The sequence below is a fragment of the Nothoprocta perdicaria genome, unplaced genomic scaffold, assembly GCF_003342845.1.
Source record: "Nothoprocta perdicaria isolate Ctin4 unplaced genomic scaffold, notPer1 scaffold_2, whole genome shotgun sequence".
Lineage (NCBI taxonomy): Eukaryota > Metazoa > Chordata > Aves > Tinamiformes > Tinamidae > Nothoprocta > Nothoprocta perdicaria.
This window is the reverse complement of record NW_020455204.1, coordinates 3,854,819-3,881,921: the sequence shown is the minus strand read 5'-3', so window position 1 is coordinate 3,881,921 and position 27,103 is coordinate 3,854,819. Positions and strand designations below refer to the sequence as shown.

Genomic DNA, 27,103 nt, shown 5'->3' with positions numbered 1-27,103 from the left:
GTGCAGGAAAAGCCGCTTGCRACATGAGCTCTGCCCTCCCCAACTTGCATCCTGACCTCCCCTGCCCTCGCGACTCAGCATTGAGGGCTGAATGGCAAAGGGACAAGTATTACCTAACGTGCCGAGGCAGTAGCCATGTAAAAGCTTGATGCTTTTAAAAAAAAGGGGGAGAAAAATGACTTAAAAAATTGGCCAGGAAGATTTTACTAATCCTGATTGTACTTACAGGACTTAAAAAAGACTCCAGGCTATTGTATTTCCTTCCATCACTGCTGCCAATCACCTGCTAAAGTTAGAGACAGTGCACAGAGCTGTTTTACAGAAAAATAGTTCAAAAAGAAAAGGAGAAAAAAAAAGGAAGCAGCAATTGAACTACTTTCATGAAGACACTGGACTGTAAAAGAATTCAGGAAAAAGGAGGAGTGGGGAAGAAAAATAGAAGAGGTAAAAAGCAATTTATTTYGAAGACTATTTATAGCAATTTTAAGAGCTGTCAACCACAAAATTAACAAAAGTAACAGAAAAAAGCATTGCTGTATTTAAACATCATCTTCCCTTGATAATATGGAACAGCATCATATGTTGCAATGTTTTCGCTGATCTTTTCTTGTCTTTTTGGCACTTCGCTTACACGCTTTGCTAAGTGTTAATTAAAAAAAGAATCAAATCAACATGACAAATTGGATAGACTTGTGCCCTACAAACAGTCTCTTCTGACCACTAATCTGCGAAGCTGGGGCCCTGCCAATTCCYGAGGAATCCGTGGAGAGCTTCCAGGGAACTGTCACGGCAGCGGGACGCGGGCCTTGGGAGAGCCATCAGGCACAGCAAGGGGCGCGACGCTCGCCTGGCACCGAGCGCCTCTTCCATGGGGCCCAAATCCTCTTCCTTCCAGCTTCGTGCAAAACAGGAGATGGGCACTTTATTTCCAGTTATGCATTTCRTATATAAAGCACCTAAGCCTGTCCAGATCTGCACGTAAGCTTGGTTTTGGTCTGTCACATTGCTGGGGAACGGACAGGAACTTCACACTGGCCACAGCTACGGTATGCAAATATTTTTAACATGTTTTGTACTTATTCAATAAAAAACAAAGCAGAGATCTCTGGCTCTTCATAGGCTTTGTGGAACCCATAATGGAAGAGACCTGAACACGCAGCATCTCCCTTTAGCAATGCAGGAATCCTCATTTTGTTTCTTGCTATTTTCTCTACGAAACAAAGAATTTTAGATTTCAAGTATATGACCTCATTTTAARCAGGAGAAGCATAGCAGCAGTGCATAATCCTCTGCTCACTTAGTGATTATAAGAGGCAATTTCCAAGATTTAGTTAAATAAGCACAGAAAGAAAAGTAATCTGCACACGCTGGATTAATAATAGTTTAAAAAAATCTGTCTTGTGCTATTGATTTTTGACAACTTCCCGCCTTCTAGGCAGGTACCAGACAAGGCTACTACAGCACAGAGTGAAACCCCGGGGGATTATTCTGGGTCTCCCTTGATGCACCTGCGCTCCAACAGCCTTCAAGATAAAGGTGAAACTAGGAATGTGATGGTTAAGTGTTTTTACACCTATGGGGAAAAAATATCGTGTTCTGTGCTGCTGTCTTGGGAWTTCAGAGCATCCCTTACCACTCTGTAGCCTCTTCCTTAGATAAGAGATTTAATTTACCTGCACATGAAGATGGAGGGGAAAAAGCTGAAAGAAGAAATCCTTGCCCATTGCATTTAATTCAAGCAGCAGTAGATTCTACACTCCAGTCTTTCCATCCCATCCCCACATCCATTTATATAAGGACAGACTGGTGACTTTGTCTTGAGTTTCTTCCAAAAGAGCTAATTTAGTTCGAATCACCATTTTCTAAACTCAAGAAGCCAACACGAGCTGTTTGTTGATGTAAAGAGATCAGAATCAGGCCTAAACACTGGTAATTCTCATACAACTTCATCAGTAGGCACAATAAAGGCATGACCTACTGAGCAAGAAGGGAAATTTTGGGGACAATTCTGAATCAGCTGCAGACTATCCATTTGATCATCTAAGGGTAATTATAAACCCTTTTTTCCAAAATATCTTTTCCTCATTTAAAATGCAGTTGAAGTAAAAATAGGCCAGGTGCAACGAGTAGCATTTCGCCCCAGGCCAGAGGGCTCCTTCAAACCAGGCCCAGCTTTGGGCGCAGAAGGGACCATCTAGTTAGCCACCTTGCTGGGCATCTTCATTCCTAATGACCAGGCCAGATTCTGCTTCTTTTTCCAGATCAGATAAATTCACAGATTAACATTACAGAGCTTCTTAATGAGGGACAAGACAGCAACCTCTAATCCAGAAAATCCTCTTGCTTCCAGAGCACTGCACAGCCCCAAATTCACAACCTTCCTACACCCACTGAGGGAGGAATTAAAAAAACCTAGAAAGTAACCRGCGAGACAAGAGCTGGCTCAGAAGTGCATTTCTCATTTTATCAGATATGAATTATAAATCAGGCGCAGCAGGCTGCAGAAGGAGGCATTAATTTTTCAGCTCCCGAGCCACAGATACGGTGTTGGGCTTGAGCCCATTTGCCTTGAGAAACGCTGCCTGGTGAGAGCCACCACGGGACAGGGCCCAGATGCAGGTTTAAAGAGCACACGTTGCTGCTAAGCACTGGAGCAGCCAGCAGGACTTTGGCACGGGCCACGCCGCCTTGGTGCAGAGCCCTGGAACAGGCTGCCCAGGGAGGTTGTGGAGGCTCCTTCTCTGGAGCCACCCTGTGCCACATGCTCTGGGCGTCCCTGCTTGAACAGGAAGGTTGGACTAGATGATCTCTAGAGATCCTTTCGAACCTTGAACATTCTGTGATTCTGTGATTAAGCAGCAGAACCGTCCTACAAGCACAACGCTTCCTTGTGCCGAGGGCCGTTCAACTGGCCGTTAGACCAAGTAGCTCCAGGATAAACTTCTCTTGGGACTTGTGTGCCCCAAGGAGCACCTCAGCTGAGCCTCGGCCCCAAGGGCACCAGCCCGTGTGTGCAGCATCACCAAAGCAGTGGCACGTGGGTTGTGCTGGGTCTCCGTGCCTCAGTTTCCCTGGGCAAGGGATGTTGCCTTTGCACTCATGGACTGGAGTGCTGAAGCAGCAGGGCAGGGTGCTAGCCAAGGGGCCAGTGCACGGCTTGCTCCTGCCAACAGCCAGCCTAAGAAACAGCCCTGGAGTACGGAAAATCCCATGCTTAATGCAGGAGAAGGATTAAGCAATTTGCCTGGGAGATGACAGGGAGCTTTTTGCAGAACCAGGGGCTGCAGACAGCAGGCAGTGCTGGTAACAGACCTAGCCACAGACACACCTGCGTTTGAACACAGGCACACACATGGGTCTGAGTGCTTCTCTGGCTCCTTTCCCCTCATGGCTCTGCCCTCTGACAGAGCAGGAGCATCTCCCTGCTAGCAAGGAACACCCAAGAGCTCTGAGGTGACCAGATTTGCCACCACACGTGGGACTGCAGCTTTTCTTCCTTGCAGTGCATCCATCAAAAGCCGCTTCCTGAGGATCTGGAGAAGACAAGGTGGCCAGAAAGAGCCCATTTCAAGGARTCAACCTCCTCCCCGTGCCACGCAGAGCTGCATCCTTCTTTGCCCCAGCTTCCTGGGAGCATCTCACATAGACGGGTTTTTATTTCCACCCTTAACTCCACTAACCACTTGCCCTTTAGCACAGGGGAGAGTTCGGCCGCGCGGCCTGGCCRGAGCTTTGCTGCTACAGCCTGGACACGGGCTGGAAGTTTTTGCTCAGCACTTCAAACCTCACATTTACTTATGTTGCTTTAGGGGCCACACTCAGCAAATCCTGCTAGTTCAATCCAGCCTTGTTTTTGCAGTTGGAATTTTAAGCGGCAAATCCTGATGTCCTTTGCTGAGAGGGGAACGTGCCTGTGGACGCTAGGTCAACCTCAGCACACAACGTGGCCGTTTCCTCATCACGCTCAGCCCTTCGCTACCTCCTTCTTTTGGCTCGTGCCATGTATCCCCAAGCAGCCATTTTATGTGCAGAATTATTTGAGTACAAAAATACCAAGATAATAACTGACAAAAACATTACCATTTCCTGTTTTTTTTGCTCATGAATACTTGTTAGCCACTTACACAAAACGCAACAAGTGCGAAGCTGCCCTGCTCCTGTACTGGTCACATCAAGAGCTGGAGATAGAGGCTGACACTGTGTACAAAGTTGTTTCAAAATGCATTGAGTGTGAAAACCGTCTCCAGAGCTGTATTGCTACACAAACTTCCACTCCAGCCTCTGCAGGATAATTAGCATTCAGTGCTAAAATAGTTAAAGAATATGATGAGCCGCAATGACCCTGTGAATGAGGATGCTAAATTATAAGTGTATTATATAACTAATGCATAACTATATTACACTGTAACAGGGTTGGCACATGCTCCCTTCGCTGTTGCAGCTCTATATACAGCAGCACTTGTGCACATTTCTCAAACAGTTCTTAGCACTTTAGGCAGGTACCAGATCAACTGCAGAAGGCTGAACTGAAGATGAGAAAGAAACAGAACAACTTAGAGAAAATCAATTAAAAAAAACACAAACAACAGTCCCCCAAAGTGGTTGAAACAGAACTGTCTGCAATGGGGAGGAAAAAGTCTTTCTCCAGAAGAAAACACGTGCTTCCTACCACTGATGGGGACCCAGTCAGTCGGGARAGCTTCAGGCCCAACCTGTCCCTTTGCGAAGCCTTTTCCTGACTGACCTACGTTTAAATTTAAACTATGCCTGCTTATATACTTATTCCCAGCATTGTACTTAGAATTGTTTTGATATAGATATTACATTGGATTATTTCCCTGAAGACTTGATAGGGAGCTAATGTAAATGCTAATTTGGCATTAAGGATCCTGGGAGAGTAAAACAGGGTCTGACTTTATTTATGGAAGCTCTTCTATATTTAAGTGGTTTCAAGTTTGCTTTGTTGGGCTCCAACTTAAAAATAGTTTGTTCATACAGGAATATTCTGCAATCAGTTTATCCTAAGCGGGTACAGGGTCTCCTGCAGAGCACTCATCCCACGTACAAGCCTTATACCAAGCAGATACATAGCCTCTATGAGCCTCTCACCTTTTCGCCAAAATGACAACGTTCTTATATATGGTTGGCCAAAATGTGGATATGTAGTACTCCTGCCTTTGCGCTGCCTGCCTCGCTCCATAAATTCCTTATCATCTTGCACGAAGGGCAGCACTTCCTAATTATGAGATTTCATACAATATTTAAGCATACAACAAAATGGTTCACATGTACTTTGCGAGCAGCTGCTCTGGTGTTTAGCTTCAGGTCCAAAATGTGAGAGATTTTCTGCCTCCGCTCCTGGCTCTGCTGTCCCATGTTTCTGGATATCTCAATGCACAGCAGTAGAGCATGGATATTTCATAATGATTTTGCGCATTTGAAGTCTACGAACTCTGCATTTGCACTTTCACAAATGGAGCACTACAGTAAGCTCAGCAATAGCTGAGTGTAGGTTACTGTAACGTTTATTCCTCAATATCCATCCCTAGAAAGAGAGTCAAGTAAGGTCTGCATAATAGAGTACCGCTTTCTCCAACACAGAAACAACCTCTAACCATAAGTTCTAGGAACTCTGGACACCCTGGCTAGCCATACAATGCATAACAAGTTGCAGAAGAACCATTAGAAACTAATTAATMCTCTTTCTGGACACAGCTTACTGGCTGAAGATTTACGGAAATCAGAATAACAATTTCCATTGAAAAAAGCCACATCATTACTATTTCAACGCCAGGAGTCCCAATGACATCTCTGATCACCTAACCGGAGCCACATACCAGTGCAGCCAAAGTGAATACTATCCTTTGGTTAGTAAGAACAGAGTCTCACATGTAATCAAAGAGCAGGAAATCAGTTTTCCACTTTTGCACTGATTATACATCACTGCTTTGACTCTCAAGATGCTTCCCTCGCTCCAATACACATTTATTTCATGCTCTAAAGTAGCTTATACCCCCTTACTACTGTATTTCATACCTCACCCGGTGCAAGCTAAACAAAACTCATGGTGCAGTCAGCAACTGCCCCAAGTAGAAGAACCTCCAAATCAAAGCTGCACAAGCAGCCCGTGTTGCCATTCACACTGTTTAATGTTTTGAGCAGTAGCATCCCTCCATTTACATTCCTCAGACCAGAAGAGCTTGCTCCCATGCTGTTCCAGCACAGAGCCTGTTGCTATTTATAAGAGGATACATGTGCGGCATACTTGGACAAACATGGATCGTATTTAAATCGGTATCTCGAAAAAGACCTTAAACAAAAATAGAAGCCTCTTCATATATCACATACAAAGGTGGTGCAGCTCAGCCCGGGCTCATCGCGACAGTCTTTCATGGCTGTTTCCATACACCTGCACCCTCGAACTCCACTCATTAGGAAAAACAGAAAGGAGGTTGGTAGAGGCATACATCACACTGGCTACAGCTGCGGATGGCCAACRTCCAGGAAGAGCTGTCAGTGCATTAGCTATTCTGATGTTAAAACTGGATCTACAACTGGCATTCAAACGCCACTGCGCTGGCTGTGCACCCTGCAGCTGAGGATATTTAGCTATTTATTGCCATCAATGGAAGAAGGACCCTTAAAGCCATTCCTACCAACCCACAGGAGGGCAGAACTCTCCTTTTGATCACGAACACTGCTCTTTTCTATAAGGATTGATTTTAACGACTTTCAGAAGTGTCCTGTGTTGCCAGCTCTGCTGGTCCCCGTGGCAGTGAAGACGGTGGGATCAACTGCCTGACAGCTGTAAAACTGAGCTCTATCCCATCATAAAAAAGTCACTTCTCACATTTCAGTCAGAGACCTTCCTGTTGCGATTGCCTCTATTTCATCTTGCAATGGTAATTTATCTAGATTGTCTTCACAGAAATTATACGCAGAGATGAAACTGCCACAGCTTAAGAGAAGGACATGTCTTTGTCACAACAAGAATAAGCATTTTTCAAAGCCTGACAGACATGACAACTGCCGGGTGCTAGGTCAGKCTGGAAAGCCTTGGCTTTTCCAGCTTCAGTCTTTCTCTTTGCAAGCGGAGTAGACAAGGACTACCTGTCATTACATTTTCTATTTAAGATGGAAAATGTTTTAAGTATCTCAGTAAACTGACCTTCTTCTGTGTTTTGCATTTTTTAAATATTTGGCTTTTCTTCACATAAAATTGCACTGCTTGAATTCCCTGTGAAGACAGTTTTGAAATTCATTTAAATAAACTGATGCACACTATTTTTGTACACCCACTTTCCTCCATGCAGTGTCATCCATATGGCTATCACTGCATGAGTATGTTATGAAGCTTCCCTCAACTAGTCCTAATGATGTCTTTGTTTGACTCATACTAAGAAACAAACAAATAAACAAGAAATCAGAGAGAGTTGACAGCGTTAAGGGCTGAAGTGCATTTAAAGCTCAAGAAAGGGAGAATTTTCTCTTTTTCCACAACTGGCATCCCTACGGCCAACGGCAACCTTAGAAGGGCTAGAAGCAGACAAGGCAGATGAGCTTCTACAGAACAGCCCTAATATACACTTAAAATCACATTTTACTATTTGTTCCAACTGAAATGAGAACACTGAACTGCCGGAGGGGAGCCGCTGAACATCTGCAACCAGAGTTTGCTGAAGCTCTTAACCTGCTTTAGGGAAGAACACCATCTTTGGATACAAATCAGACTTACTAAGGCCACGATGAGCCTCTACTAAGTTGGGTCAGTTACTAGCAAAAATTTTCTTCTCTTGCGATCTGTGAACACAGAAGCCATGGGAAGATGAGCTCTGAAAGACAGATCGGGAATTTTAAGTACACAATTACACTTCCATTAACTACCAGCCAGAATATTTACCATAATTTCAAACTTTAAAATGCTATTCTGTATTTATTTTAATGTCATTCAAAACAGCATCATAAAATTCTGGGGTGGTGGAGTTAATTTATGATTTAGGAAATGTATTTATCATAATAAAAATGCATCTGAATGAACATGCAGCAACACTATATGTTCAAGCCATTGCCAAAACAGCAGGACTTCTCCATTCAGAGAATACAGTAACAAGATATAGTGGTGTGAGGGGAGCACAAAATGAAATTTAAACCTCCACGACGGAGGCTGAGTTCTCTCTCCTGACAGTGCAGAGCCTCTCGAGCAGCCCTGATGCCAAGCAGGGTCTGGTAGTTGTTCTGCCTTGATCCTCCCTCACCAGCTGAAGGCCTCATCCAGGCCAGGCGGAGCTTTCCCTATTTTCTTGCCAGAGGGAACCCTGTGASTTCAGCTTCTCTTTCACACCCATCTATCATTCCTCAGCTGTTTCCTGAGAGCTACTGATATTAAATTCCCATGTCGCAGGCTGCATTCGCGTGCCAGTCACACACATCTGGGGTAGAGACCCATGATTACATCCCATTACCACTTCTATGAACAGACTTATTCTCGGTATTCACCAAATGAGTTTTCATTTTCCTTGTGCTTTGACTTCACCCAGAAAATTACCCATTTGATTACCCCAGTTAAGGCRACAATGCACAACACAACAATGTGCTGCTACAGAGCACATCTTTGCTGTCTCCCATTATATCAAAGAACTAATAGCACCCGTATCCTTGTCATTAACCCCATGTTTCTGCCATATCCTAAAGATGCTCAGGTGACACACGCTACAGAAAATACAGTCTTAAAATGAGTATTAGTAGAAATTTGTAGTCCACAATATTCAGAAAAGATATGAAGAGATTTATTTCCCATTACTAAAATGGACCACAGTTTTTCCTTAAAGCTAAAGTTTCTCCTTACGCTTCAAGTTCTGAAATTTATAGATGCAGGTATTGTATTGCAGCTGCTAAACCAAAATTCACAAGTTTGGGTTATTCACAGATARTTTATAAAAGTTAGGAGAATGACTAGCTCCAGCACGATGGTTCACTATGTGAAGTTGCGCATTACGCTTGGAGACAATTAAGCCGCATTTTGTATTAATACTGCAGTTACGCAACCTAAGATAAAGGGGGAAGTTCACAAGAACCTGGGTGAAAACACTAGAATTTACATCACAGCAGCCTGTGCTCCAAGCCATAAAACCCCAGACTTCACYGAAATGGCCTAAATCATCATCTTTAACAAAAAGACTTACAAGAAAAGTGAAGAAAATAAGATCTGGAAGAAATCAGTTCGAGTCTGCAACAGTGAATGGGTTTGAATTTGTGGAATGCTAAACAGATCTGGTCCTTCCTTCATTATGCCTCCGTTTGATTTCTTCACGTAAGTAAATTWAGCTAATCATTCTATACAACGTTATTTACACATTCCTCTGCAATGTTTGGAGTTAGCTTGTTTATTCTCCCAGGGTGACAAATTAGACCACCTACTCACATGCCTGTGCTTGATAGGAAGGGAACACACATGGAGACCCAAGAGCCCGCAAAATAACTCCAACATTTGAGTGCCTTTCCAGGCAACACTCTGGATTGCCAAATAGTTTAGTTCTCCCTCATAAAACCAGAAGGAATAGACCAGGGAAATAGCGACTCCTAAACAGTTAACCGAGCAAAAAGAATAAAGCGGAACTGATAGCGGAATTTTCCCAGATGAAAGAGTACTGCTGACCAACACCACCGTGAATTAATAGCGCACACTGTGTGTTTCAAACAGGCTTTTTGCACTGCTTTTAGCAAAGTGTTTGGACAAAAGCTAAAAATAAAGACTACACTGCTAAAAAGCTACCCCTGGCCTTTGAGTTCAAAGACCTTTTCATCAGACTGATGACACTTACACCATGTGGTTTGAACCCACAACCATGTGTGAGGGGGAAAGTCTAGTCACAGCCTCCATTTTGCATGGAGATTGCTCAGAAAAGCCTGCAGTGCCCAGAGAGGGTTTTCTTTTCTAGTCAGTAAGTGGTTTAAAGAAGTAATTATTCACATTTTCCACATATATATATACACACACACACACACACACACACACACATATATATATCTCATTATTCACCTCTAAAGCACTGAATTTGCACAACAGATTTAATCTGTACCCAGGATTTGATAGGTGAGTCCACACGTTGATTAGTTTTGTGCATTTATACACAGGTAAGCTCATTAACAATCACAGCAGCCTTAGTGCTTAACATTATATACACAGAAATAATGAAAACATAGACGGATGTTCATCTGATCAAATGTGCGTGTTATGACTGGCATAACATGGATTGCATTAATAACATTGCTTAAAGCAATATTAAGCCAGAGATGGAAATGCTCAGGAAAAGAAAACAGACCACCACAAAAGATGCTTTTAATCTTCTGTGTATTACTCCCTTCAATTCCTAGCGAAAGACAGATTCTACTAAACTAATAAAAACCAACAGCAATTTCATACAAATTTATCCAAGTAGCTTTGAAGGGACAGGGCTTCAGATACCGCTTGACAACAGTTGCTCAATTATGTGCTACTTTTATTACACACAAGACTTGGCAACGGCAGCGAACGTATGTCTGGGACAATCCTCAAAAGATTTACTAACACGTTAGGAAGCACAGGCCAAGCTACAATATGGAGAGAGCCTAAAAATACTTCATTTTGCATGTAATTATTCACTGATAACAGAGGGAGCAGAATCAAGCGTGAGAGTCAGTAAGAGACTGAAGCCAATTGCGTCTTCTGTACAGTAACAGATCCTGGAAGGACCATCTCGGGTGACGTCCTGCTGCCAAAAGGATGTTTCAACAACAACTGTGTTACCAGGAAAGTCTTACATCACTCGGCAATTTGTAGCTCCACATGCAGAGTATCATGTGAAAACAAACACGCAGCGTCCCGAAGACCCGGGGCACGCGTCCATCCATCCCTCGAGATGCAGGGCAAGGGAAACGTCAGCATTAGGAGCCCTTTCTTAGCGGCGTGAGCGTGTTGAGGTAGGTGCACAAGGGCCGTCCGCACCGCGGGCCTCACCAAGGCCGACTCCTGCCCAGCTCTTGCCTGCGGGCAGTCGGCAACGATGCGCGATCCGAGTCCATGTGTAGCCACTCCCAGCGCTGAACTAGTCCAACGTCCTGCAAGGACACCCCGTGTCCACACCGAACGCRTTAGAAACAAGCAATCGCAAACCAAGGCACGTTAAGGCAAGAGCATCACCTGATATCAGAAGTTTTTCAGTTTTAAGAGACCGTCACGGCAAAACGACACTTGTGCTTTAACCCGAGACGTCACGCTAGGATTGCTGCACCGGCAACGAGCGTTTTGCAACCTCGAGACTCGCATTACTGCCAAACCAAGATGGATAACGGCACGGACACGCACTCGCGCTCTTAGAAAGCCGCCTGCTCCCAACAGCATCGTGGCGCTCCGTTAAAAATTCAACCGTGGCAAAACCAAGCAAAGGCAGAGCACAAAAACAAGAGGAAAACCTTGACACCCAAAGAGGAACCTGGTCACCACCTCAAAGGCAGCTCCCTTGGCGTGCGTTTCCCAACGGGGCCCGGAGGCATCTCCTCCCGGGGCTGTGGAGCACTTCGGCGGCCCGAGGAAGGGTTAACGGCGACATGGATCAAGTTTATGTGAAGGGGAGGAAGGCGAGGGGCGAGGCAGGACCCGGCTCGGGGGCGCCGGGACGGGGAGTCGCGGGCAGCGGGCGCGGAGGGAAGCGCAGGGCGAGGAGCTGCCGCCGCCTGCGAAGCCCCCTCGCCCCGTTACATAAAAACACGCGGATCGGCGGCGGGATCCGGCCGCGGGGCTGCGCGGCCCGGCCCCGCAGCGCGGGAGGCTCCGCCGGGCGCTGCCGGAGCCCCCGCGGCCGCCCCCTCCCCATCCGCCCTCGCGCAGAAACAACTCCGGGCGCTACTTACGTGAAAACAAAAAATAAAGTAGTGGAGCCCACTAGCAAGGCGGCCGCCGTGGAGACAGGGATGTACTTGGTGGGTTTAAACCTCTTGCCGGTGCTGCTGGGCATCCTGTGCCTTACACATCCCTCTGTGAGGCGGGCAGGGGGCGGCGCGGCAGCCTCCGCGCGGGCCCGGCGCGGCGAGCCGAGGAACGAGGCGGGAAGCGCGAGCGAGGCACTGCGCACAGCTGACCTCCAGCACAGGAAATCCCTCCTCCTCCTCCTCCTCCTCCTCCTCCTCCTCCTCCTCATCCCGCCCTCCGCCGCCCCGGCCCGCCCGCCTGATGTCAACGCGCCCCTTAAGGTAGAACCGGGGGGAGCAGCGGGCGCCGCGGCGGGGCCGCCGCCACGTCCACCCCCGCCCTCTACCCCACGGAACAGCCGTCAATATGTACACACAGCCCTATTTATATATATTTCGGTCCTGAATACGTATATATGTGTGTGTATACATTGACTGAGTTTTATGAGGGTCTTTAGAAGGCATTGGGAAATGAAAGCACTTGCAGCGGTTCCTCATGAAACCTTGTCTGGTACCATAAAGTGCAGCAGAGCTGCAGGATCCGGCACCCAGCACCAGGAACCCGGTGATCCCCAAGGAATCTCCTGCAGGGCCAGGGCCTGCCGTGAACACCGGGCAGGTCAGGTCTGGGAGGAATCAGGCCAGGTCTGGGAGGAACTGGGCACAGTTGTCTTAGCAGGGACACCGGGCAGGTCAGGTCTGGGAGGAATCAGGCCAGGTCTGGGAGGAACTGGGCATAGCTGGCTTAGTAGGGATTCATCTACAGGGGTTTTCTTCAGCTATGCCAAAATCCACCATAAATTTTATTTAGAAAACTGTTCTGCTGTGGGTTTAATTAATTTTAGGACAAGTATCAGAGCACAAATATAGCTGAAATTCCTTTATACTCTGTTCTGCTATTTAAAACAATTCATCCATTCCCACCAAGAGGCAGACATAATTTAAGGTAAGGGCTCAAAGTTCATTTCTCCAACAGGAGCACTGGGGGAAGAGCTCCCTCTGCTCACACTAAAGGGGCACCGCTCGCGGTCTCCATCAGGAGCCAACCAGCACCTCGGATGGGAGGACGGTTCAAGGTTCCACCCGCAATTTTGGAGCAAGACCATGAGACACCATTTGGATTTGGGTTTGTCTTTTGGTTACTCCCTCAGGCTGCAGCTACCTGCATGCAGATAGAATAACCACAACACTRGACAAAAAGCCGCATCTGCAGGTTCTGTTGGCTGTGCTTACAAGAAAATTTACATAGAAGGTAAATGGCTCCTGGAAGGTATATGATGTTCCAGGCCTGCTCCGAGAAGAAATCAGCATTCTCCATATTYGGTGCCTACCTGAGCTCTACAATCCTAGAGGCATTAGGCACAGAGCAAGTAAAGCCCAACTAAACTCAAAGTGAGGATTCTCAGCTTTGCAAAAATTGTAATAAAACTGCGAGCATCAGCTTTATAATAAGCAAATGCAGCAAATTTCACTCTGAGGGCATATAGTTATGTGAAATCTCAGCTTTTGCTAATAAATCCCCCTCCAAACACACACAGAAGTATTCTTTAGCCCTCTGAGAATGGCTTTGAAAAAAATCACATTTTATCCTGAAGGGACTAAAGCCAAAAGGCAACTTAAATGAAGTCCAAACTCCTCAGGTTTTTGAGGAAAGGGAAGGACAACTACTTATTTTTAAATGCTTGGGGGACAGTGTTTCCTATGCTTCACTAGTGCTTGTCAGGCTAGTTTATTGAAATAAATGATTATTAAAATTCCTATAACTAGTGGAAAGCTCAGCAACTTTATACACAATCAGACACCGCATGCTAACCTGGAAGCCTCTTGTTGCATATACACCAGCACGGCAGGTTACATCAGAAGTGTCCTAATTAGCCAAATGAAGCATTTTAGCAGTATGTCTAATTCTCCCTAAATACCCTGAAGTTTAGCTCTATTTGCCTGACACAGGCATAGACCATCATTTCCATCAGCTCAAGGCCTTTCCTCCTTCCCATTCAAGCAACTTCCTTGATGAATTTCATAATTGCAAAACATAATATCGACTATTTTTGAAATGCAAAATGTTGTCATAAAAAATTAGACTATTATATACAGTTTATGAAGCTTGTTTGGCATCCTCTAATGGACAGTAAGAGTTCTACTCAACTGTGTTTCTTAGGGCTTAATATATATTAAGGGATTTATCTTTCAGTTTAAATGGCTGCCAGATCTATATTTTTGGGATGGACACCCCAGTTTCCTTTCTGGGTCAACAGAAGCAGCCTGTTAACTTAGCAGCAGAAGCTGAGTAGCCCCAAGATCTCTCCAAGAATAATATACACACCAGGAAGTTGGTGATTTGTTTTACTGTTGCTCTTTCTCAAGATAAAGCATTTCTGAATAGCAACAAGCCATCACTAAAGACAGTAACCACCAGCAAGATGAACAGAGGCATTGTTTTTAACTTTTAAAACCACAAATTGTACTTTAATTATTTAGAATTTTATCTCCACTTGAGTTTATGTTATACAGAATGGGAGCTCCCTCTTCACACAGCCAGCCTCTGCAAAGCCAATGAAGGACTGGGTCCAAGAAATTATTCTTTAATAAAGAGACTTTTTAGTAGCCTAAACAGTTTATAGAATCTTCTTTTTTTTTTCCTCCCACAGAATAGCAATTACTCAAACATATCAGCTATAAGACATGTATTTCCCAACTGCAGTGATAAACCATGTAAAGCTGCATTTATTATGAGATTTTAATCATTTTACTGACGCTGACTCCAAAAACATCCCCACAAGGAACTACTCACATTGGAATAACATAGGCCTCTGAGCAGTTTTGAAAAGTCATTATCTGATTTTAAACCATTAACAAAGTGCAATTCTCCTTTGCTAGTACAGAATGTCACTCCAAATCACACTGCTGAAATCCAGAAAGCCAACAGTGATTCATGGACCAGCAGAGAAATTAAGCTATTAAGACTGATAATACACCATTTATATGAAGCACTGTCAAACCAATTATACATAGTTGCCTATTCTTCTGAAATTTCCTCTACAAAATGCAAAATAACCAGTCATTTTTATGTCCCAATTCATCTTTGTTGATGTTTACRGAGCTATAATTGCCTCTATGGAAAATCAGCATTAGAAAACCTTCCACTTACCTAGAAATGAGGTCAGCCARCACAATATGAATAGGCAACAACTTACAATACCATTAGGTTCTCTGTTAATTCATGAATAAACCTTCTATATCTTGATATAACAGTTAAAGATCACAATCCATTGAATCAGCAGGTATAAGTTTATAATCAAGAATCATCTAAACCACAATAGAAAGCTGGAATTCTCCAGACTGAAATTTGAAAATACAATCTCTGAAAAAAACATCAGCAGCATAATATTCATAATTTTCAGTTGTCAGACAAGTCCTTCAAACAAAARTGTTTGAGGTATGTAGCCTCTACTCCAGAACTGTGCCTAACATTTAGCCTCTACTTAAACCATTTGTTTGGATAACAAGCGTGAAACAGAAACAATATTACAAAACCCCAAGTTTCACCATTAATATTTTCAAAAAAGTCTTTCTGCAAATCTACTCTAAGGAACTAATGTGGATTGTATTTTTCCTGGGAGACAATTATGTAAAAAAAAAATCTCTTAGGTATATGCAGAGATTAAGCCCATGATTATGTCCTATTTGCCTGAAGTAGACAAAGATAGAACTCTAATACTTAAATTTGCACTGAGAAAAATACACCAGGGATCATAGCGCTCGCTGATGCACGGCTGTAGATAAKAGCTACCCAGCCCTTAAATACGGAGTATTTTGTGTTCCTAGGCTTGTGGGTTCCCAGAACTACTACAATTATTTCTGTATAATTGTACAAGCTGCTCATTTGACAGAGCACCTTTGCTTTCAAATAGACTATAGTCTACTTACACACAGAATCCACTCTACAGTCGAGTGCCTCAAACTTCTTCATTGAGCAAAATAACTGTGATCTGCTGCAGATAGTGTTTTCATTATCTCCTGCCTCTGAAAATACATGGTCCAAGGTTTTAGTTAAGGTTAGTGGAAGACCAGGTCACTTCCTGAACCAAGTACCTCCCATACACCCATGCAGAAAATCCCAAGTGAGGAAAGAGGTTCTTTACCTTCAAATATCACTCCTCCGATGGGGAGGGGCACAGCCCTATCACAACTCTTTGCATGATAAAGGAATATCAACAAATTAGTTCCTTCTACTTCTGTTTAATTTTAAATCAAAAACTAACAGGTTTAGTATTATGCTTGAAAGAATACTCAAACCCTCACTTTTGATTTTTCCATATGGATTATGTTGCATCAATAACAAAGATTCACAACATTCTTACATCTGCTTAAGTGTTGAGAAATATTTTAATTTTCTGAGTGTTTGGTATCATAGAGTACTTAAGTGTTCAATACAAGATACCTCATTACACAAAATATCATTACAGTATTAAAAGTACAGCAAATTGGGGTGTTGCAATTTGTAGATGAGAAAATATCATTAATACAATCCTACTCCTGCAGAAAAACAAATACTAGTGCAGTCTACAAAATAATGTAGGAAAAAATGCCTTAAATGTATTTTTATAACCAAAAACTTCAGCCTGCCTTTTAAGACCTTATAACTACCTGTTACGAAAGCCAAATTTTGATGAGAACCAAAACAATGTTATTTTCAAGCTGAATTCATCACTACAAACATCCTCACTCACCCACCCACTTTCTTACACATGCAAAAATACATTAGCACCAAAGGGTAGGCTGTTCAGCCAAGCTGTATATCATCTTTCTGTGCCTGGAGCAAAGAGGACTTRCACAAATAGAGAAGTTTAGCACATGGCTAAGCTTCAATACTCCTACAATAGTCTCAGGATCATCTATTCTCAGTAAAACTGCAAAACTTCTTAAAATGGATTAAAACCTCTTAAGAGCTCCACTCCCATTAGCCATATCCTCACATTAAACTATGGAAGATAGAAGTGCTTAAAGTGCCTTCATCCCTAGACAGCTACATTAACACAACTTTATAGCCCCATGAATTTAGTCCACATTTAGGCAAGCTAGGAGTTAATTTGCCTGACTGGAACTAAAAGGGAAAATAACCATTACATTTATCTTAGTGAAATACCAAAGACTATTTCTCATGAATACTATCTATTCAACTGCAGGTATTAAAATAGCCTGGAATGACAAACTAAATGTTAATAAAACCCAGACAGCACAGGAATTTACAGATTCCATGACTTTCTGTACTGAACATTTTATTGGAAAAGTTTCTCAATGATCTTTTAATGTCACATATGACACTCAAACAGGTTCATGAACATTTAAATCACACTTGCATTGCTGTCACAAGAGAAAAATATATGGCAATTGACACGTTTTAGTGACAGTCTACAAATTTAGGAAGGAATCTTTCCATAAAACTACCTGACTCGTTGCTGTTTTAAGACTACTGTGGAGAAAAGAGAGGTTCAGGTTCTATCATTTCAAGAACTCAAGAACTTAACAGTGAAAATGCTGGTAAAATATGAATGTTTAATACCTTGTGAGCTTGGAAAAAAATGAACTAAACTATGAACAACTAAAACCCTAAAATACCTGGTTTTCAGTGAACTAAAAAAAAATTCTCAAGGACATCCCTTGATAATCTATGCTACATATAGGAAAGTTTATCAGAATGACTTACACRAAATACTTTTCACCAATATTAACCTTCAAAAATACTTGCCTCTAATCTGCAGAGCAGCACACTTATGGCTTCTAAAGGGACTAGAACAATGACTAACCAATCTTTAATTTAAATGATTAAGACATTCCTCAGTAAAATGCTATCCAGAGAAGTTATTTTACTTTGCAGGACTTGATAAGTTACCTCTTGCAATTTATCTTTGAGATATTAGRCTTACATTAACTCACTCATGAACCATAAGTATGCATCAGTTAACCTAAGGAACAAGTGAAATGTCCGAAAACCATATGATTAAGTAAAAATGGGGAAGTGAAGAAAATGGTAATGAAACAAAGTTGTCAAACTTCATGTTTAAGGTTATGTCCCAACTAAAGTCTTTTTAATGTTTCTGCCTCCCCTCCATACTATGCTTGATATCAAAATCACAACAGTCCATTTTGCCTTTTCCATACTTTTGTAGTCTGCAGGACAAAGTATTTCAGTAAGAGTTCTTCAAATAAAAAACAAATCCTTTAAATGAAAATTTATATTTATTTTTGAGTGTCATTTCTATCAATTTAGACACACTGACATTATCAGATCAGATAATTTACAGTGACTCACAGATAAAGTTTTGGCTTGTACATTCAAATGTTAAATAATTAAGAATAGCTTTAACTTGTATTTCCAAACCAGAAACACTAAAGAGCATTTTATTTTACTTTTCAACCATCTTTGTTAATTAAACAGACTTCTGATATCTGTTGTACAGGGAGAACATGAACACCAAAGGAATTACTTTGAATAGAGTGAGTACCTTAATTATAGCTCCATATTTAAAGCTAATTCACTATAGCATCAAAAGTTAGTGCTAAATAGAAGATAACTTTGAAATATATTTTTCTCAGGTGGACTACAGAGCTTGACCTACTTGGGAAGCTTCTTAAACAGATAAAAGGTCTTGCTATCCAATATAAACATCAGACAATCTTAAAGTTAAGTTTTGCCCAGTCTTCATAATTTTGTAAACAGTTATTGAAGATTCCCTTGCTACTTTTCTATTAGTGGTCAGCAATTTTTATTAAAAAATATGTTCATTTTGTTATTTGCTCTATTTCCTTTTCTCTCACTTAGCAGTCRCTTGAAACTGGATAAAACAGAAAGCACCTAAAGGAATTTGATCAATTTGCCCATTTGGTCACAGGTAGCTCCCTTCAAGGGTGCACAACCTAATTACCTTAAAGCAAATGGCAGAGCTTCTCCCTCTAAGGGGGACAGCCTCCCATTACACATTTTAGAAAAAAACTTCCTATTTATAAAAGCAAAGCAAGCCCTGAAAAAAGCTTAAAGATCTTAGAGTGTAATATTGTGACATGCTGAAATAATACATATCACAGTAAGCTACTTCAACACTTAAGGTTCCTTCGTTTACTCCTTTATATAAAAGGCTGATACTACCTCAAGTCAGCAAGTAGCACATCATGAAATATSTGGGACCACAGTTACACCTTTGTGCTAGACCTAAGCAGTTTTGCTTGGATTAACTAATTCATTTCAAAAGAGGGGAGTGCTAGTTTTTATTTCATAAGAAAAAACTACTTAAGTCTATGTAATACTTTTCTTCCCCCACCTTTACTTATACTGTCCAATGAGGCATCATTAGTGTGCCAGAAGTCCTGTCCTCTATCACCTCCTGATTCCAGAAGTCTGCTGCATTTCAAGAATCATGGGCATGCTCCCTGCTCAGAAACAGAGGAGGTAAACAGGGAAAAAAAGTGAAAGGTCCATTATTAGAGTTTACAAGCCATGTAAGAAACATGTATGTAATCTTAATCTTCCCTGTAGTAAAGTCTGTCAACCTAGTTAATCCACACGTATAAAGATAGGCATCTCAACACCCAGTGAAACAACTGTTTTCACAAGCCTTTAAAGTATACAGAAAACTCAGTTCTGCCCTCTGATGCTGTTTTCAAGTTTGTTTTATTCACTCTTTTGGATGACTATAAATAAGTGTTTCCACTATGGAAAAGAAAGTTAGCACAGTACATTTTCATGACTGGGGAATGGATTTTCTGAAGACATCTTCAAAAGGGCAAAAGCTTAGAAAAAACAATCTGAACATTGAATTCAGTTTCTTATAAAGTCCCTTGTAAAAATTAAAAAAAARRAAARRAAAAAAAAAGTAAAGGAAAAACCACAAGGCCCAAGATGATTTATTGCTTTTCTTCAGTTTTTTCCTTGGTCTCTTTCTTCTCAGATTCTTTACTCTCTTCCTTTACAGATAGCTCTTCTAGTTTTTCAGCAACTTTATCAGCGCTATCATTTTTGTCTGTGCCTGCTAAAAGATTAATTAGACAAAAAGTTACATACATGTAGTACTGAACTTTAACACAGGTTCACAGAAAGGGTAGGGGTAGAAGGAAACAAGACAACTGACATTTAGAAAAGAAGTAGAAAAAGCTCCACCAACCACTGGAKTGATTCATGTTTTATCTTTTCCTTCAGTAATTATCTCTGATRTCAGAATCAAAGAAATACTATTTGTACATTTTAATCACAAATTGGCAGCCTAATCAGTGACCGAGAAGTATGAAGTATGAAGTATTTAGTCAAATCTCATTGCTACCAGTACTGCATTTACTGCAAACTGCATACTGTTTCCAAGCACGTTTTCCAAGTTCCAAGCTTTACTATTATCTTCAACCAAAAGCAGGCTTCTCAAAAACCAAATTCCCCGATTTGAACTGTGCTACTTAGGAGAAATTGCAACAGTGTTCTTAACACTGAACAATTCCCACCTACATATCTCAAAATGCGTTGACCGCAGGTTACAGGTAACCTGTACTTTAGGAGCAGAGATGTTTATTTTAGTAAGACACACTGTCAGAGAGATGTTAGACAAGTTGATACTAAGCCATTAAAAAAAGAGACCTATTAAAAAACACAACTTGAAATATGTTAATAGCTCCAGAAGTGTAATACTTGATTATGTCTGTGGAACTTAAGACCAAAAGAGAAAGGAGGAAATACCAGGGCAGTTAGCATTCACAAAATTCATGTACTATACATCACAAGTACCTCAGCAATAGACTTCCAAAAAAGCAATGTTCCAAGAGCAACTGTAACAGGCTTCTACATAAAAGAAGCATGTTTCACACCCATGAACTACTACTTTTGCAGACAGAAAAAGCACCTGAACTGAGGACTGCAGTTCGGCACAGAGTGAGTCTGCTAAAAAGGCTGCGATGCTCTATGGAGCTATCACCAACCAAACACTAACAAGAAAGGGCATGGTACTACACTCATTTTTCAACTTACCCTTCTTTGCTCTCTTGTCTACCTCATTTCTGCATTCTTCAAATTTTGCCTTGAATTTCTGTGCATCTGTTTTGGTAAAGATAGAATACATCTTTGTCAGCTTTATCCTCTTGCAGCACTGAATACTCTTCCTCAGATGCTTCTCTTTAAGAGTCTTTTTGCAAATAAAGCTCATGAAAATTTATGAAACGATCACATTTAAATTCATACAAGTCAAAATGCTACAATCATTTCTTTCACCCCCAAAGACATTTATTTATTCTTTGGYAACTCAACACAAGCAGCATATTTTGAACAAAGTACTTAACATTGTGAAAGGAGAGATTATGTAGTTTGTACAACTACCAGCTGTCCCTGACCTAAAGAAGCAAAAATTTGATGTCAGAGATTGCTAATGTGACTAGTTGTACACAATCTGTGTGTACTCAGTATTGAGGATGAAGCTTATCATTAGCATTGATTCAATATTGAAAAACAAGATTCATGTTACACCTGCCAACAGCTAAGCATAGTTATGTCTTGGACTAAGTCACCATTTGAATTAAGTCGCTGCAAGCAGTTTATCAATTAAGTTACAATACATAATGTTTCTAATAATCCAACAAGAAGACACAAGCACTCATCAAGCAAGGGACTTGGACACCAGAATTAGAGAYGATAACCTGGAATGCCTGCTTTGGCTGACCACTTGAGGTCACTGTTGCTCCATAAAGTTCAAAAACTACTACGGCAAAAAGTATTTACTACTTTAACATTGATTCGTTTCATATTTGCTGCAGTCTTGCCTTCCCGCTCAAATGCTATATATGGGATTTTAGATCAGCTCAGGACACTAATATGATAAAAGGTTAGCCTAAGCAGAAGTTTGGTGCAAAAGCAAAAGAAAAAAAGAAAAAAAAGTTGAACCAACTGCACCACTTTACCAACCACGCAAAGCCTTAACTCTCCCAGTTAYCAACTTTGTAGAGTTAACAGTAGGAAAGATAAAAATTGAAGACGTTTTAAAACATACAGCCACTTTACCACCATCGTTACTTCCTGAACATACAGGCAGACTAGAAGACAGCTAATCCACTAGTCATTTATTGTGGTAGAGTAAGGGAAGCAGTAAGCAGTAAGGGAAACAGCATTTTTCCTCCTTTTCTTCATCTTTTTCAAGAACAGAGAGAGAAAAAAATCTGATTCATTCCTAGGCACAGAGGGAAAGGGAACCTGTAGCTTCATGCAGCTCTACTAGCTGATGCACAKGCAATTTAGGATGCACTTTGCATCCTGGTAGTCAAAGAAGTCATTCTTTCCTTCCTCCAAAAAGACTGGCATGATAGCTGAATTCATCTAGCAACCTTCCACTAAATAGGTTTTCCATTTAATCAAAAGGGAAAGATTATAATCTTCATCACAATGAGATTTTATCTTGATTAAACCTGAGCACCTGAGAAAAATGAAGACAAGCTGTGCAAGTCRGTCTCTATCCAACAGCACTACCGCTTTGAGTTTTACTCCGATTAGCATGACACTTGCATGAAACAGCTTAAGTTAAAAAAAGATCCTCAGGCAAGAAGCTCCACAGATATCACTGAAGGTCTAATTTAGTCATTATGTGTAGACAAACAGCAGAATAATTAACTGACTTCTCTTAACTAAGGTACTAATTAGCTACTTCTTCATGTAATGGTAAGATACAGCATGTGTTTAACCATTTAGCTCAACACACAGTATATATTGCAAGTGCAGCGCCAAATCACTCACTTTCTGCGTTTAGAAAGCGGATTGCCAGAAGTTCGGGCTTAGGGCTTTCATCTGCAAAGTCAGCATGTGTGTTCCAGACCCATGCCCTGTCACTGCCAGCATTAGGCTTCAGCTCCATTAAGGGTGTGACTGAAAAAAAATAGTGAAAGATGTATAGATGAGAATGAGTAAACACCAACCTCTAAAGTCTTACTGACAGATCACTTTATAACGCTTACATAAAATGAACAGGATTTTAGATATACAGAAAAAAYGGTCCCCCAAATAAGCTTTTATTTATGTCCTCAAATAACATAATGCAAGACCATTTCATAAATAAAAGAATGCTAGATTCACCAAGTCTCATTCAATTATGTCTTAATACAGATGGCTAGTTTAAGAGAACAGTAGCAGTCAAAAGGTTCAGGTAAAAAAAAGAGATAAAAAATCTCTTTGGCATACTGAAGGTAAAACATATTAAACGAAATAATTTGAAAACAAATATCTACAATTAGTCATCTAATCAAGTTCATTTCTATATCAATTTAAAGCTCTATTACAACATACTATAACATTCTGTGGTATAATAAGATGTGCACAATGTATTTTTAATTACTTTGTTCCCTCTAGTGATAAGCCTACTACATGGGGCCCTTCCTCCCATGAGATACTATAATCACTTAACCTGACTGTTTGTAAAAGTTGGCATGTTAATTCTTGCATTACTCTAAGCCTTTCTACGCTGTATATACTCAGGATTTTTTGTTTTTCCAGACCCTGTATCCTTTTTTCCAATCTAGAAGATTCTGAACAACATACTCACTTTTTGAATTTACAGATATTTCATTTAATATAACGTTTTGAAAAAATAAAGTCCTTAAATCTGCCCTAAGAATAAGCATAAATTCAGTTATTACAAACAGCTTTTTTAGGAAAAAAGTCCTAGTAGTATCCTCATGCATGCTCTAACTTAACAATTTTGATCAGTTTTGTGTATGCATCAATTATTTTCCAAAACAAAAGCTTCATTCTCATCAGTTGGTGACTATACTCATATTTGTTTCCTTCAATGAAAAGGAAATATTCTAAATAGTACCACTTTGACAAGAAATTATCCACATAAAGTGAGGATTGTTGCTTTTCACTTTAGAATGGCATTAAGATACCTTGAACATTTTTATTCCAAAAGTTCTCCAAATGTAGCTTAACTCCACAGCTCTGAAAACTCTTTTCTCAATGAATTAAATATACCACAAGTATATTTCACAGTTCATTTCACAAGTAGCAAAAGTACTCATGTTTCTGATTATTAGGACCTACTTTGTGCGCACAGAGCAAGAGCTGACCTCACGTAGGTCTGATGCCTGCTAAAGGCAACTAATTGCTGCAAAAGGCCACTTGACTGTTCATCTACAATGCATCACTTCCCAAAGTYATTACTCTTGTTTTTAGAAAGTTAGTATAATATGTAACATACTATAATGGTTTGCACAGATTTTTAGGGTTTTATCCCTCCTCATGAGGAGGCGAATTGTTCCCTTCTCCTTGTGCTTCAGGAGTTTTACATCACCAGTTCCTCGTTCTTTCCATTCAGGAAGGTCATTTTCAGATGCAAATCGGAATAGCTTTGCTCGCCTTAAAGGGGAAAGAATTGAAGACATGAGTCTGTGTACAGAGCTGTTATTGAAGTAACATACTCACCCAGACAGCACACTTTTTTTAAGCCACACAGAAAAGAACACAAGTGCTTTACCATTAGGATTTCCGATCTACTGCGGCACGTAACTGATATTATATAATGAAATTTCACAACAAACTCTTAGAAGTTCTGTCCACATCTATATAAAAGTACATTCTAGACAAACTTTCTGGGAATGGTAAAGGTACCTGATGAGAATAACTTTAATTAAGGCAGCTAAGTCAGTCCTAACCAAAAGGTAACAACCTCTGTAGAGAATTTTTGGAAGAAGTCAGGTTGTTGTACTTTTAAGAGAGCAGGGAGCAGATGCTTGTAATACACCAGYCTCAGATGAAGAGAATACAGAAACTGAAGTTAGATAAACAGATACTTTGATACAAATTAACTACTTTGTTCCAAAACAAATTGTTCCCAGGTCAAACTAACACTCAGGASGCAATTTCCCCAGCAGTACAGCTTTCAGAACAATCAGCACCCAAAAATGATTCCTTCCCCGCCACCCCTTTCCAGACATAATACACAAGCTCCCTGGGTTCATTTATTTGCTGCTTGTTTTTATAYAAAACCACTATCTTCTTTCTATTTGACACTGCATAAAGATAACCATGAAAGATAACCATGTAAAAAGATAACCATGCTATTTTAAAAAAAGCTGATTGTCCTTTTAGTTCTATTAGTTCAATTCTAGATGAATATCCTCCTCAGAAGGTAAAAGTGTTTCAGACCTATTAAGGTACAGATGAAATTCAAAACATTTCTTAATCCTTCCACACATTTCATTAGGCATATATACTGTGTCTGAAGCAAGCTACTCTGAACTGACATTTCTCATACTGATCTTGTAAACTTAATACAAGAGTAAAATCATGTTTAAAAGTGAAAGTTAATATCACAAATGTCCCAACAACATACCTTGTCTATTGCTTGTACTGTATCAGAGTATTATGCACTACCTTTTGCAAGTGGGGATGCACRGAGCAACAAACATTTCACCTTTATTTCTCAGTGTTTCTGCATTTCAGACTGTGAAAACACATCTCCAAGGCTCTAACTGTATGTCTTAAGTTTATGTTTTTCTTTAGGCTAAGCTAAAAAATATCAAGAGAGACTCAGAATATCAGATTCTTCATATTGTTCTAAACCTTTATCAGTTTGAGTTAGTGACTACTCATGGCCCCCTATTCAATCTCTAATACCACATTTGATACTAATCAGCTTTTATCACTTCACATGAATTTCTAGAAAGTTATCTACCTCTTCAAAAACCAGTCAAGAGTTAAGCTTTATAAGCTTTTAGATAACATACACAAATATCCTACTTACATCTTAAAAAGTTCTTCCTCATCCTCTTCCAGGGTCTTTATTTCTTGCTCAGGAAGTGAAACTATGGGTTCAAACTGAGGATCATGGTTGGAATCATCTGCATTTTCAGTTGAAGTATCATGCTCCTCATGTGTTTCCTGAAAAAAAGTTATATGCATATATGATTATATTTTTACATACTATGTACCAAAAAGTACCTGCATTTACACTTAAAATGATCAAAACTCTTCAATAATTGGAATTTGGAAACTGAAATACTCTGCAGCAAGAAAATAAATCAGTACAGTTTAAAATACTTTCAAGACAAGGTACATTTTTGTGTGTGTGTGTGTGGTGGTCCTGCAGTGCTAGATGTTTTTCAGTCTTACCACCCTTGCTGTGTAGAGCCTTACCCTTGAGAAATAGCCCTTGATTATGGAACTTCACCTCTTCAACTATTTTTGCTGCATGTTTTATGCACTCCTAGTTCTTAGTAGATAGTAAGGTACCACTGAGAAACAAAAGAAAGCAGACATCAAACCCTGCTTAGGGAGTATATCACAGCCAAAAAGACAATGAATTTAGCTGTTTTAATCTTATATACCACTATCACACACAATCAAAGATGTCTTTGAAGCATAGCTGAAACTTTTAAAGGCTCTTTTAAGCATTTTACTTTAAGATTATGCACACTAGGGATCCTTATCTCTAATTCTAACTGAAATAAAGAATTCATGGTTAAATATYCAAGACACTTAAATGACTGACTAGGAAATAACAACAGCCACAGCATTCATTAAGCTTAAGAAAACACATTAGTATGTGACCATTACGTATGAGATGCATATCTAATACTTCACAAACACATGGTTAAGAAGCTTTCAGTAGTAAAGCTAGAAGGAATATTCATCTGCAAGTTTAATGAAACCACAAACAGTTTTCTCAGGACAAAAAAAATAAAGTTATTTTTCCTTCCTTTGTATTATTAAAATAAAAGCTTATACATTGAAGAGGCTTAATCTTATTTTTATTTTCTAAATTAAATAACTGCTCTTTCAGGCTGTGTTTTGCTTTAYGCACAGGTACATATGTTGTTTAAAGTAAAACATATGGCTTTGTTCTGGTTGCTAAAGAAATAAGTGCGAGAAAAAAAAAAGGATTAGCTGAGAGATGCTGAAAAAACAACTTTTTATTGCGTCAGCATGGTTCAATCTACCCCTGTTTTTACATCCCCAGTGTTCCAAATCTAAGGAAAAAAAAGGGGGGGGGGGAGTGTAAAGGCATTAAATCACACCCAGGTACTGGAAAATCCAGGCCGAATTCCTGCGTTTCCTACCAGGGGAGGAAGCCACAACGGGCGCCACGACGCGCGGGCACCAGCACGTGCTCTGCGCAGGCCGCCGCGGGCGCGCGGGGAG

At 40.7% G+C, this 27,103-nt stretch overlaps 1 protein-coding gene, 1 long non-coding RNA gene and 1 other non-coding gene across 3 annotated transcripts in view; all 3 read right to left on the bottom strand.

Annotated features, from left to right (window-relative positions):
* Positions 1 to 16,232, bottom strand: part of LOC112946032 — a 47,699-nt gene extending 31,467 nt beyond the window's left edge. The window contains exon 1 of the long non-coding RNA XR_003249122.1: positions 15,877 to 16,232. This is a non-coding gene — a long non-coding RNA (uncharacterized LOC112946032). The remainder of the gene's footprint in view (positions 1 to 15,876) is intronic.
* A 1,270-nt stretch (positions 16,233 to 17,502) lies between these two features.
* RANBP1 (RAN binding protein 1) overlaps positions 17,503 to 27,103 on the bottom strand; it is a 10,160-nt gene continuing 559 nt past the window's right edge. The window contains exons 2-6 of the mRNA XM_026037781.1: positions 25,707 to 25,843; positions 24,162 to 24,319; positions 22,706 to 22,834; positions 20,957 to 21,022; positions 17,503 to 19,976 (exon numbers count right to left, since the gene is read on the bottom strand). Of these exons, the coding sequence (XP_025893566.1) occupies positions 19,852 to 19,976; positions 20,957 to 21,022; positions 22,706 to 22,834; positions 24,162 to 24,319; positions 25,707 to 25,843 (615 nt within the window). The 3' untranslated portion in view covers positions 17,503 to 19,851. The remainder of the gene's footprint in view (positions 19,977 to 20,956; positions 21,023 to 22,705; positions 22,835 to 24,161; positions 24,320 to 25,706; positions 25,844 to 27,103) is intronic.
* On the bottom strand, positions 20,739 to 20,870 carry LOC112946094. The gene has a single exon (XR_003249148.1). It is a non-coding gene; the product is annotated as a small nucleolar RNA SNORA77 (small nucleolar RNA).